Raw genomic sequence first — 13541 nt, forward strand, 5'->3', positions numbered from 1 at the left:
CTACGACAATTGTTTCTTTTGTCAGTTTCAAAACCTAGAGCACTTGAAACAAAACTAATCAAGTGTATTGTAGTCATTTTAAAATAGTAAGTTCATGTGAAGAAATGTCCTCAAATCAGTCCTTATCACGTGATATCTTATCAAGAATGTTTAACGGGAGATTTCTATCACGTTTTCTTATTCATTTTCAATTTTATTATCTAATATCGAACACAGTTTAGTAGCATACGAAAACACCATTAACACTTCCCCCTAAGGCTCCTTGTGGTTAAAGTTGGACTTTTATGTTTCGAATTCATCGCATGGGACTAGTTAGCCGATAAAACTAAGCTAGCACCACAAGGACACCAGTTAGACACTAAACCCAAACAGCCATATCACTTGTGTGTACTAGGGTGTCAGTTATTTTTGCGATGTTGGAATCAAGGTATCAAAAACATTTTGGGCAAAATTTGAGCAAAATTAGATAATATTAACACGTCATCCAGTGATTGAAGTTTTATATAGAAATTACATTATTTTTGCATACGTTTCTCAACTCAAAACTTTTTTCAAAGTGATCGAAATTTTTTGAAATTTGATAGAGTTCGAACATGCTATGAAAAGTTAAAAAAACTTTTATGGGATATGAATAAAATAAAAATGAAAATTCAGGGAAAAAAAACTTGAAATCTAATAATCTAATCTAATAATAATATTCTATAATACAGTGAAGACCCGATTTTTTCAGCACCAGCGATTTTATCTACCCCCGATTTTATCAGCTTAGTATGGAAATTGATAATTGGTAGTTTGATGGGCTCTAGCAGACAAACGAAGTTGAATTCGAGTAAATCCTTTCTTGTGCATATTTTTTTTTATCTTAGGGATCCGAAATATGCAAAAAAAAAATTCTTTTAATTTTGGGTGGCTATATCTAGGGACTAAAGAAGAATATTTTATAATATATGTTTATCAGCCTAAAATTCAGGGGTTGATAAAAACGGGTTTTCACTGTATAATATTTTCAAAAATATTTTTTTAAAGAATCTGAAAACTATTCGTTTGAAACCTTGCCTATTATTCTCTAACAAGCTTTGAAAATATTCGATTTCTTTGAAAAAATACATGTATTTCCCATATAACACCTCAATCGCTTTAGGGAACGTGTTAATATGGTCTGATATTGCTCAAATTTTGACCAAATTTTTTGACCAGCGTTGGACAAAATTCCAACATCACAAAAAGAACTGCCACCCTGGTGTGTATGCTTAAAACAACTGGTTGGTCCCGAATGATATATCGGGACGAAAGAACAGTGTGAATGTACCTGGCCCCAAGTTGGTGCTAGATACTGATGAACATAATGGCTCAAAGTTGGTGCTAGATACTGATGGGATGAATCCGAAATATGAAAATTTAACTTAATCTAAGCTAGGTACTGTGCCATTACGCACTAATTGGTTCTCATTGCAAAAAAAATCGAATTTTTGACCCGGTGTGATTTGACACTGGATCATGAATGTATAACCGATCGGTGGTATCTATGGTTTTTTGAACTATTTGATGAAAACGATTTGAGACTTTCCAATGTATTTTTGGCGCTCAGCACAGTTTTCGCTTTCTTTCCGAACATCACACTGAATCTCATCAAATGAATAACGAAGGTCGAGGTGCTCATGGTTTTCTTATATCTACTGCTCTATGTTATATTGCATGGAACAGTGCACAGGACAATAGTGAATCCATAAATAATATTCCAATTTTTGTAAATTAGTTCAAGTGAAAATTTCAAGACCATATGCAGAGTTGCATGAAAGTGAAAATTATTAGGGATATCTTCTAAATTCCACAAGCGCGCAAGATAGATCTTGAATAATATGCTAGGAATTACGACCCAGTTCTCAAATCCACGAATATTTTATGATATTGTGTACTATTTTACGGACACGAATGACGAATAGTGACTAATGTATTAGGAATCATGAACCGGCTCACGGATCATGTATGGATCCATGAAAAATATTTCTAGTTTCGTGAACTAGTTCACAAAACATTATCAAAACTGTTTTAGCATTTGTTAACTAGTTCACGATTACGAAATCCAGATCATCGGACCGTGAACAACATTCATAGATGCGTTGTGAAGCGTAGATTGCATACTAGCCCTTATCATGTTGCCTATAGGTAGTCCAACTCATCTTGCTCGTAAGATCAATGTTCGGGAATGAGCATTCTATCTTTCGAGTCAATAAACCAATAGAAGGAGAATCGTCATTGCCGGCCACGACCATCTTCGATGCGGCCTTGATGATGAAGGAGAAGTATTGAACACATCAGTTGTTTTTAGAGGAAACTACTATTCATTGAAATATAGGCTTGCTCATTTTGTGTCCCAGTTTTACCTAAGCGTAAATGCTACAAAGTTTTTGTTGAGTTTCTCTCGAGATGAAGAAGTGGACCTTTCTAAATGTCGTTCGAATTTGCCGGATATGTTTGTCCCGAAAACAAAGTTGCCGTCAAATCTCAACCCTCACACATGATTCAACAGTCATCATTCCACTCAGACAAGACTATGCGTATTCCTCAGGCACATCGATGCCCTGTGCGTTAGTTCCCTAATCGATAATAGAAAGGAATATTAATTTTAAATTTTTATCATATTGTGGGCTTTATTCACATGAACAATTCCTGCAAAGATACCTTGTGAATATATTCGATGGGTTGGCCTCTAGTGAATCAAGCTCAAGTTTTTTGCGCACCCAACTTTTTTTAGGAAATTATTAAATTTTGAACAAAGTGAGCTAGTGAGTTTTCTCCATGTAAATTGTCGACAAATCGCATACGATTTCGTTATAAATTTCAAATGAAGGTCAGTCATAATGTAGGCTTAATTTAGAACAAAATCGGAACGATATAGGGCTAATTCCGGACCAACATCACACCAATGGCGGGCCGATGTCGAGTTGGTCAGAAGTAGATAAAACGCAAAATTATCGATCATTCAATGAGATTTCTGTGAATCTATCACGATTTATTCAGCATCCATACCATTGGCCCTAGAACCGTACTTTGACCAAAAGAAAACTTCTACATTTGAAGATCACTGAGTAGCGTTGCATTGCGTACAGTAAGTCAGGCATAACGAAGTCTCGTGAAATGCCTCGTGCACGCACTCTTGCAAATAGGTGCATTGACACGCGTCTCATATTTGAGCGTACAACTCATACTACGCTACTTCCAGAGAGTTAATGTAGAAAGCCGTCCCAGACTTTATCCAACATTTGGATGACGTTTTCCCGACAAACTTATTCATGTAAATTTTTTATCACCTATTCGACACGGCTCAATGCGTTAGCGTAACTGAGCCGTGGAAAAAATAACACATCTATACCGCCAATCCTTTGGGACCTGTTGACACAGTTTGCTGCTGCTTGTTGAGATCTTCTTTTCTGACAGTGAAGCTACGTCGTTCACTGCACTGCACGGGGGATGAATCAGTCTGCCTTATCTCGCGGTATCGTTCACGTCCAGTACCGTACTTTAGTGCTATTTACGGTCGGATGTTATTTGTCTGTTGGACTTATGAGTCGCTATTGTAAGTTTGTCTCCATCGGCATCTGCTTCTGTTTTATTGGTGCTGGTTGTTGGGTTAGAGACACTGGACGCAATCATTGTTGAGTGACTATTAGCTACTGCCTGGTCCGCAGACTGTGTGCTGCTTTTGGTTGTATTTGTCAGAATTCCCGTAACAATTTCTGCACAAGGTTTACTGACATAGCAGAACGGCCACGTAGGGGTCTGCATTGTGTGCGTGACAAGCGTTGTCTGATCATATGGGTAATTTTCGGTTCATTTTAATGAAATGGTTATTTGTGAAAGAATTGACTTGGTCGGAAGCATTCCCATCAAACGAACACCATGAGGAACACCCGGGCGGAAGTTCCTCATTTGTGACGGTATCCACTTATCTTTGCATGTATCGTTTAATTTCACCGTCAGGAGTACAAATCATGTAAGTGAACTTCTAACATTTTGGTGAACGATTCACGAAAACGTTTCAATGATAATAATCCGAGGTATATGGTTATACAGTAGATAAACAATTTTTTTTAAACAATTGCGCTCGGAGATTCCTTTATTCAGTGGGGAATCCTTGGCAGCTGCTTGTGGGTCATTCGTGTTAACGTCTATACTGAGGACTTGGTATATACGGAGTAGGGCATCGCAAAATTTTTTTTTTTTGTATTCTCAAAGGCCCCCCCTCTCATATTGTGACAAATGTCAAAGTAAGCTCAGATGCCAAATTTCACACCATTTGGACAATTTTAGACCCCCGCCCACTACGCTTGAAATTTTTGAAATTGGTAATATGGGAAAATATGGAGGAAAAATATATTAAATGCTATAACTTTTGAAGTAGCAATCAGAAAATTACAATTTGTACCTCTTTTTAAAGTAAATAACCTTAGTATTTGAAAGAAGACATTCCTGTTTCTAGACAAATAGGGGAAAATGGGGTACTGGGTCATTTTGACCTCAAAATTCCCTATTTTTAATAATTTTTCTGCTCCATGATGCAAATCATACATATTTTGAAGTTTTTCTAATGTGAAAAAATCTCAGAAATCGAACGGAACCTTTTTGACCTTTGTCCGAATACGGGAAGTTGGGGTTGTAGGGCATTTTGTCATTAATATTAAATTTTATCATTTTCTCGTGCATATATCTCTATTATTCTTCAATCAATTCTCATAAAGTGTACCTTTGTTAAACGTGAAAAATCCTTAGGAACACAATAAAAATAGATTCGTTATCGGTAAAATTCAGAAACATCAAATTATCTGATATATAGCTTCGATTTCACATTCTCATCATAAAAGTGCACATATTAACAACAAAATTCTTATTAAATTTACTACTTTTAGTGTATAATACGCTTCCGGATCGCATGAGAAAAGTTTCCATGCTGGAAAAATAAGGGAATTTGAGGTATTAAGACATTTAACGAAAAAAAAGTAATTTGTAGAGTTAATGTCCAAAAATTTGATGTTTCTGAATTTTACCGATAACGAATTCATTTTTTGTCGTATTCATAAGAATTTTCCGCGTTCAACAAGCTACATTTAATGAAAATTGATTGAAGAATAATTGAGATATATGCACTAGAACATTATAAAATTTAATATTAATGACAAAAGTTCCTATAACCCCAACTTCCCGTATTCAGACAAGGGTCAAAAAGGTTCCGTTCGATTTCTGAGATTTGTTCACATTAGAAAAACTCCAAAATATGTATGATTTGCATCACAAAGCAGAAAAATTATGATAAATAGGGGATTTTGGGGCCAAAATGACCCAGTACCCCACTTTCCCCTATTTTTTAGATAGAGGAATATCTCCCTTCAAAGACTTAGGTCATTTCCTTTAAAAAGAGGTATAAATTGTAATTTTCTGATATCTACTTTAAAAGTTATAGCGTTTAGTATATTTTTCCTCTATATTTTCCCATAGTACCAATTTCAAAAATTTCAAGCGAAGTGGGCGGGGGTCTAAAATTGTCCAAATGATCTGAAATTTGGAATCTAAGCTTACTTTGACATTTGTCACAATATGGGAGGGGGGGGGGCTTTGAGAATCAAAAAAAAAGTTTCTTTTGCAATGCCCTACGGAGATTGCTTTGGTTTGCTTTTTCGACGCTAGATTTGCGATTATGAATCCGCGTTTTTCCTTTCTTCCGCGCATGGTTTTTCGTAGTGTCCAGTTTAGTGATTTAACTGGCAAGTAACAGATTGCCGAATGACTGAGTTGGTGGATTTTTTTAAGAGGTAGAATAGCAGCGAGTTGTGGTGATACAAAGAGTAAGGCGCTTGCCCAAGAAGCGAGTAGTTGGAACTTCAACCAAATTTGCTGTCAGTGGAATCAGTAGAGAAGCCTGTTAGAATAGAAGTCCAAAACACTTCAATTTTCTAGACTAATTCATTGAGTGATTTTTTGGATACTGAACCCTGATGGATTTAGGAATATTTTTTTGACCGAAAAAAACAGAAACGGAATAGAGTTTTCAAGAATTGTAAATGGATAAGAAGGGGGCCAAAGTAAAAAAAATTCAGTCCATGTGGTGTAAGAATGAATCGTTATAACAAAAATCGTAAAAGAAATCGTAACTTTAGGAACGTACAGTTAGAGACAAATTTATTTAATCAATTATGGAATTCGCGTTTCGATTTCGCCTCATCAGAGTCTGACACTAATTTAGTGTCAGGAATATTTGTTTTCACAAAATTATTAATTTATACATAACTTTGAATCCAAAGAGATAACTTATACAGCAATACTTTACTTTCCAAACCGCATATACAAATGGCTTGCCGAATAAGATTTTTTTCTTTCAAATATTCAATCTATTTTGTTTCACAACTTTCTGATAAGATCAAATGCGGATTAGTAGACAAGGGAGCATTGATCATTGAAATTAGTTGATATATCTATAAAACTTCTGAATCATTATTGGAAATTGCTCTATTGCTCACAGAAAGTGTGGAATTTTTATGATTGGTTTGAAAAAAGCCAAGTAGAACTTTATCCCGCATGTATACCGATTTTAATTTATTTAAATTTGTTTCAACTGTTATCTCGATAGAAACTTGGTTAAAACCTGTTATAAGTGTTCCCCAGCCCCAAAGTACAATCGTTGACTATATCTAGCGGATCTGCATGTTTTAAATTTTCCCATCAACTACTGAATTGCTTCACTTTATGATGACTAATACTGTTTTGTAAGCCAACATCTACATTTTCCCCTCGCACTGTTCTATGATCGCTAACGCTTATTTCCTCAGTACCAACAGCGTACAGGTGTCACCAACCAACATTCTCACCGAAAGTACAGATACAATAAAAATATTACCGCTTCGTGCCCACCATCACCTCAATCTATCACGCGTGTAGAGTTTTGAATCATGTGCCGCCGTGCTTTGTTGTTGCTGCTGTCGTTCTGATTGGAACGAGTGCTAAAAGAGGATGGAAGCGGATGGCGGTTTTCCGATTTGTGTCCCCTCCTTTTCCTCGTTCACAGCCAACTCGTTTCCGTTGTCCGAGTTCTCGCAGGGGCCATCAAGTTGAGTCCACTTTTGCGGTTATTATCTTATGATGAAGCATATTTTTTTTCTCACACGATCGTGTATCATCGTTAATATTATGTGAGAATCTTGGACTAGGTCGACTTTGTTTCCCGGAAGGGTAAACGGTTTCGTTTTTAGTCTTGTATAATATTCGAAATGTTCGATCGAGTTAAGTTATTTTGGTAAAAAGTGTAACAATTATAATACTAATTGTTTAACAGTCAAGGAAAATAGTTCATTTTGTAAAATTTGATTACTAAATGTCAGATTTCGATCATTTGAAAACAACCCTAGTAACAATTGAGGCTTTATGGTAGTTTTATAGCCACCAACAAAACTTAGATTGTACTTGTAGCATGCTATAAAACTTCAACTGTTACTTGGGAAAGATCTTGTTTTCATTCTACGATTTTTTTTTAAACTCTGGGCATCCGACTGCCGAGAGCAAAATATGTTTTCTGGCAATTAGAACTCCAAACAGCCGGTCGTGGGAGTATTGCCTAGAAAAGCTAATTTTAGCTTCGCAATTGATCGGTTCACTATCTATTGCAACAGGTTTCAGATAGATTTTTTTTATTTCAACTCGATGATATTTATTGGTTTAAAACGAGATGATTGACGGACCATTATAATTTATTATTAACTGATTATGGATTCAGAAATGCAGGCGTGGCGACACTGAGATTGGCCCCCAAGTGATGCCCAATTAACCAAAGAAAAATGTTATAAGTACCGTCTTGCCGTACTTACTCGACTGACTCCAAGTTTCAGGGCGGCACAGATACTTCTATCAGAATTTCAGATATTTGTTGCTAAAATTATTACACAAATATTACACCAAGCTTAGGGGTAGAATTTTGACAAATGTAATGAACTCAGGGAATAATTTCATTTAATATGTATTTGTGTAAATATTTTGGTGGCTAATGTTTGACAAATTTTGTAAATTAAAAATGAAATACGCAATTTTGAGCTAAAATTATAAACAAACTGAGTCGATGTCACTAGTTTTTTGAATCTTCTGTTCAACATACAGATTGGCAGCTATTTTGAACAAGCAAAATTGGATAAGTTCCAGAAATCTTCATATTTAGGTAAATTGAATAAAAATCAAGACAAATTCGAGAAAAATTCGGTACAATTTGAGGCAATTTTGTAGTTACTTTTGAGACAAATTTAAAACAAATACAAATCTAATTTACGTGACAGAAGTAACCTAAATTGGACACGACCTTCTTGGGCTTGGTCGAAATTTTACACAGTATTTTGCACTTGCCGTTTTGACACAAAACTACTTTTTAAAGGAGGTTGTGTATTTTGGGTAATTATTTTTTTTTTTGGATTGCGTCCACAAGGCAATATACTAAGAAGAAACGATCAAGGGAAAATACGTGAAATTAGCGTGATGCAACCGCACCTTCATTCAAGTGCAATAAGCACTTGAAAGCGATGTGTTGATAATTTTCACACATATAATGAAGTAATGAAAATAATACTAAAACATACATAAAATCAAGGTGATAAAATAATTACATTTTTAATGACGCGTACTGCAATAGAAATGCAGCCATTTTTCTTTAGCGCCTGTATAGTTTATTGCCACTTTCCCACCCATGTGTTAACAAATTGCAATCTCATGGCCTCCTCGAAACTTCCGAAATGTTCAATTGTTGTTCCCATACACATTTAGGCAGTGCATTTTCTTCTCAAATACTCGCTTCATCGCTAGTTCCGGTCCCATCCATAAAAAAATACTCCAAATCGACGTTTAAAACGATTGGACCAAGCCTGACTAATAAACTGATGTGGAACCACATATTTAAAGCTCTAAGACGATTAGCTATTTTTATTACCCAATTTTATAAAGCGGCGAGCCAGTTACAAAAATTGGATTTCTACAACGATTATTATGTAAATGCCTTGCTTTGATTTTTCCTCCGCCGAATCGACACATAACCTAATCCTCCATCGTAGTAAGCTGTGTGTAAAATCGCAGCAAACACTTTTCAGGCTCGCGTGCCCAAACCAAGGTAGCGCAAGGTATGCGCATCGAGAAACAAAAAACCGTTTCGCCGATCACATTTTTTTTTGCTGTGTTGTTGTGTTCACACATGTTTACTCTTCATTAGCGCCCGGGTGTTCAAATCCTTTCCTAATCCTCCCATGATCGGGGGGTATAGAGGACAGTTTGATTGTTTTGAAAATGGAAATTAGCATATTATTGGTACCCGAAACCAATTAGGGTCCGATCGATGGCGGCGCCGCGCCGCCGGTGGCTCACTCACTAGCCTGAGAATTGTATAATTGAGCGATCATTATTGTCGAATTGCTTCCCCGTTTCTGTTCGCTTCCTTTCGAACGAGCGCGATCGTACGGTGTGTCAGGCGGGTTTTGTTCAAGAAACTGCACTTTTATGACACGGAGCGAAAGTTGTAGGACAATTTACGATTCGATCAGCAACACGGAAAGAATTGCAATTAAGAAAAAAAATTACGACTCACGTGACACCTTATTTTTAGTGGGTTTATTGTGAAAGTTAAGCAAGAATGATCATTTTTAAATTTGTATCTAGTTGTCGGTGAAGATGGACAAACGAATAAAAAAATAACAAAGTATTCTGAGCGAGTGAGCAGTGTTACCAAGCAACAAAATGTTGCCAATCAGTGAAGCTTGAAATCGAACAAAGAAGAACAAAGTGTTACTACGAAACGGTGCACTGCAATATTCGCGCAAGACTGCACCGGCGAAGTGAGCAAAAGAAACAATAAAACACAGAAAAAAAAAACTCGAAACACAGAAAGACATCTTACCAACTCTAGCAATGATTGAAAAATGCAGCAAAAGTAGAGCAACTAAATAGAAGAGGAAGAAAAAAGCACTGCAAGAAACAATCAAAGTGCATGTCGTGAACTTGAGAAGCGTGGCGGGGGCGGAGGGCTATGAAGAAATTCATCACGACCAAATTGCACGCATCGTCGGTTAAAGAGAGCCTCCATCACGAAGCGAACGAAGAAGAGCAGCAGCAAACATCCGAAGAAGACGAATCGGCGACCCACACCACAGAAGTAACAACCGGCACCGGTGGTATTATCGTTGAACCGAAATCAGTACCATCATCATTATCACCATCTCCGGTGGTGGCGGCGGTCACAGCCATGACATTGAATTCCGTATCCACCGGTGGTGGTGGTGGTTGTGGTGGCAAGCAGAAGCCGCAGCAGCATGATGCCGACGGTGATGATGGGATGGCGGTCGAATTGCCGCCTACTTTGATCCAGCCTAAACAACCCCAGCAGTCAAAGGTACAGCCGCAGCATGCCATCATTACCATCAGCAAGCCGAAGCTGCTGCCGTCGGCGCTGCCGCCGTCGGTGGTGAGCGGTTCGACCTCGACGGCGGCTCAGGTCAAGATGTGCGGTTATCTCAAGAAGAAGCGAAATGTAAGTTGGTTTATTTATTTTTCTTGCTTTAAATACTTCAAATATTGGCCTGAAAATTGTTCTTTTTGGTGTTCGCATTTTTAAATGAGTTTGTTTCTCAAGTTTTATCTAATAATCTGCTAAAAATAATCCCATTGTAATGTATACTCAAATAATCGTGTATATACTATGTATACTCAAATGCCACTCCATGATTGATCAGAACAAGCGAAATTGCACAGAGGATCAACGAATGCCGCCTGGGATCCGCTCTCAATGTGCACGTTTCGAGAGTCCCATACTTTGAAATGTCAATAACGGCGCCGACCACGTCCTTACAGTAATCGGGGAAAGAAAAGAACGTTAGTATAACAAACGTTGTTATGGAGACCGTGTAATACCTCTGCATCTCCACGTTTGTCAGGAGTTTTTGTTAGTGGGATGGGGTAAAAGTCATACATATCTAGATTCACCTTGATAAGTGATACGATAAATGCAACCAATAGAAGTATTATCATGTGGTTATTGTTCTGGGTAGCCGGCTGCCGAGAACTCACGACAGATTTATCGTTTGTTAAATTAATTCGGAAATTCTAAGTTGGCATAAAATGCAACTTTAACATAGGGTTTGTCGGAATTCCATTCCAGGAACAATTCAATGTAATGAAAAACGACTAGCTTTACAGCCTTCCTTCCGCATCAAAGTTTTTCGAAATTATTGTCGGCAAACACATTTTACGGGGTTCAAAATTTTATATCTTAAACGATTAGCACGGATTCATTCTCGGGGAGTTTTTTAGGGCCATTGGCCTCTTGTTTCGAGTTAGAATCGGCAATCGATTTACCAAATACGATGTGCCCACCCCACCTCTCCGGTAGGCCTGTAACCACTAACATATTGGATCTAACTACCACCTGACTGTCGGCTGTGGAAGACAAAGCGCGCGTCGACATTATCTACAAAGACTTGTAAGCTGCTTTTGATAGAATTGATCATAACACTCTGCTCAGCCAACTATTACGATCAGGAGCTTCGAGTAGACTAGTATCGTGGTTGTCATCGTACTTGACTAACATCTGGCGTCCCAGAGGGAAGCAACTTAGTCCCACTACTGTTTGTTATATTTGCCAATGACCTCACAGCTTCACTGAGCTTTAGATGTACGTTCGTATATGTCGATGACCTGATAATCTACAGCCAAGGGTGCATTCTGCGGAAGAATGCATTCAGCGGCAAGCGCTACTCGATACGTATATCTACATGAACCGTGATGACTTTTCATTGTTCCACGAAGCCGATAAAATTCGACTACCATATCAGTAATGCTGTTCTGAGCAGGGTATACCAAATGACGGTGTTTTACTAGATCTAGAACTCTGTTTCTCTGTGTCTTACATTTGTAAGACTGATCGGCAGCTTGGCTTCGTCACAAAAATAGTCAAGCATTTCACGGATCCCAATTTTCTGAAGTCACTCGTGCATCCAATCTTGGAAAATTCGTCCAGGCGAAGCCAAATGACGTCATGTGGAATCGACCGGGTTCAAAAAAGGTTCATTCGTCTTGCCCTCGCGAATAGATGTCGCTGATGGGCCTTGAAACCCTTGGACGAAGGCGCAAGACTCAACAGGCAACCTTCGTCGTTAAATTGCTAAACGGCGATGTAGACTACTCTCACCTTCTATTGTTGCCTGATTTTCGTGTATATAGTAGGAAGTTAAGACAGTTACAACAAGGATTTCAGTAATCTCTGTACGAATATGATCAACAAATGATTTTTCCGTATCCACACAAACAATAAACAGCATGAATTACATTATTGAATATGACACCGTTGACGTCAAGATTCCCATGTGTGTTGAGGATGATGGAATCGAGGTGCAAATGCACGATTTGGCTTCGTATACAGTCGAATTTCTTTCTCCGAAATTCGCAAAGGTGTCCAAGTGGTTAGAATGTGGTTACCCAAGTAATCATAAGCATTAAGTCATTGAACAATATTGGCTATAAATTTTCACTAATACTGCATTGAAACTCCATTGTAGCATTAACAATGCAATCAAGCTCTATATTGGCATCATATACTGTATACGAATATAAAACCGATACAACGCGTACAAGGATCTTTAAAGCATGTATGTTATACATGTGCATTCAGTGCCATTATAGAGCAAATATAAAGCCGATATAATGCTATCGTAATGCTGTGCATATATAAGTTATGTAACTCCTCATAAAAATTATATTCGGCATATTTCATTTCATTCAAATATGTGTAATATAGCCGTGAAGGACGAGACAAAGTACCTCTGTTCGAGACTTGCTACAGGTAATTTTCAGAGAACATTATTCATATCGTATAAGAGCGAAATTCTGTTAGGTATGTTCATTAAAATGCATTAGAAGTCAATAACGACTTTAAACAGTATTTTAGTATTTTTCCTTTTGTTCATCATACCGAAAAAGAATTACAATTGAAGTTTTCTAGTAGCATGGATAGTGCCAATATTAGGCTTTCAAATTTGACATTTTTATACTGGTGCTCTATAATAGCATTAGTAAAGTAAAAAAAACGTGCTGTAAATTTCTGCACAGTAATAGCACAATATTTCGCCTTTTCTGACACAATACCAGCATTCTATCAGGGTATATAGCTTAACGGCTTTTTAAGAGCCCTATATGTAGATCTAAAGCAGATATTAGACTACAATATAATGCTTATTGGTTACTTTGGTAAACCACCTAATTATTCTCTCCGTGACTTGGCAGCCCTTATGCTGCAACCTGGCACTCCTTATGTTCAGATTACGCTGTGCACCTATAAATATTAGACAACATATATCGTCCAACCAGGACCGAAGGTTAAATCAACAAGGACATGAAGGAGTATGGTTGCTCTATCGTAGGCCGCAAATCGAAAAAAGCATACCATAGCAAGAATTTGTGATCTTTTTGATATTCTCTCTAACGTAGTTTTGGAAGAAAAAAATGTATTGATGCATAGTAAACGTCCTAGCCAG

At 37.4% G+C, this 13541-nt stretch overlaps 1 protein-coding gene across 4 annotated transcripts in view; it reads left to right on the forward strand.

The window, feature by feature from the left end:
• The window catches only part of LOC131690221 (uncharacterized), a 79919-nt gene that overhangs the window by 30946 nt on the left and 35432 nt on the right, over nt 1-13541 (forward strand). For 3 of the 4 annotated variants that reach the window (XM_058975822.1, XM_058975814.1, XM_058975829.1), the window contains exon 2: nt 9676-10543. The exons of the other annotated variant lie outside the window; for it this stretch is intronic. In XM_058975822.1, the coding sequence (XP_058831805.1) occupies nt 10043-10543 (501 nt within the window). In that variant the 5' untranslated portion in view covers nt 9676-10042. The remainder of the gene's footprint in view (nt 1-9675; nt 10544-13541) is intronic. 4 annotated transcript variants of the gene reach the window in all.

The sequence above is a fragment of the Topomyia yanbarensis genome, chromosome 1 (genome assembly GCF_030247195.1).
Source record: "Topomyia yanbarensis strain Yona2022 chromosome 1, ASM3024719v1, whole genome shotgun sequence".
In the NCBI taxonomy this organism is placed as follows: Eukaryota; Metazoa; Arthropoda; class Insecta; order Diptera; family Culicidae; genus Topomyia; species Topomyia yanbarensis.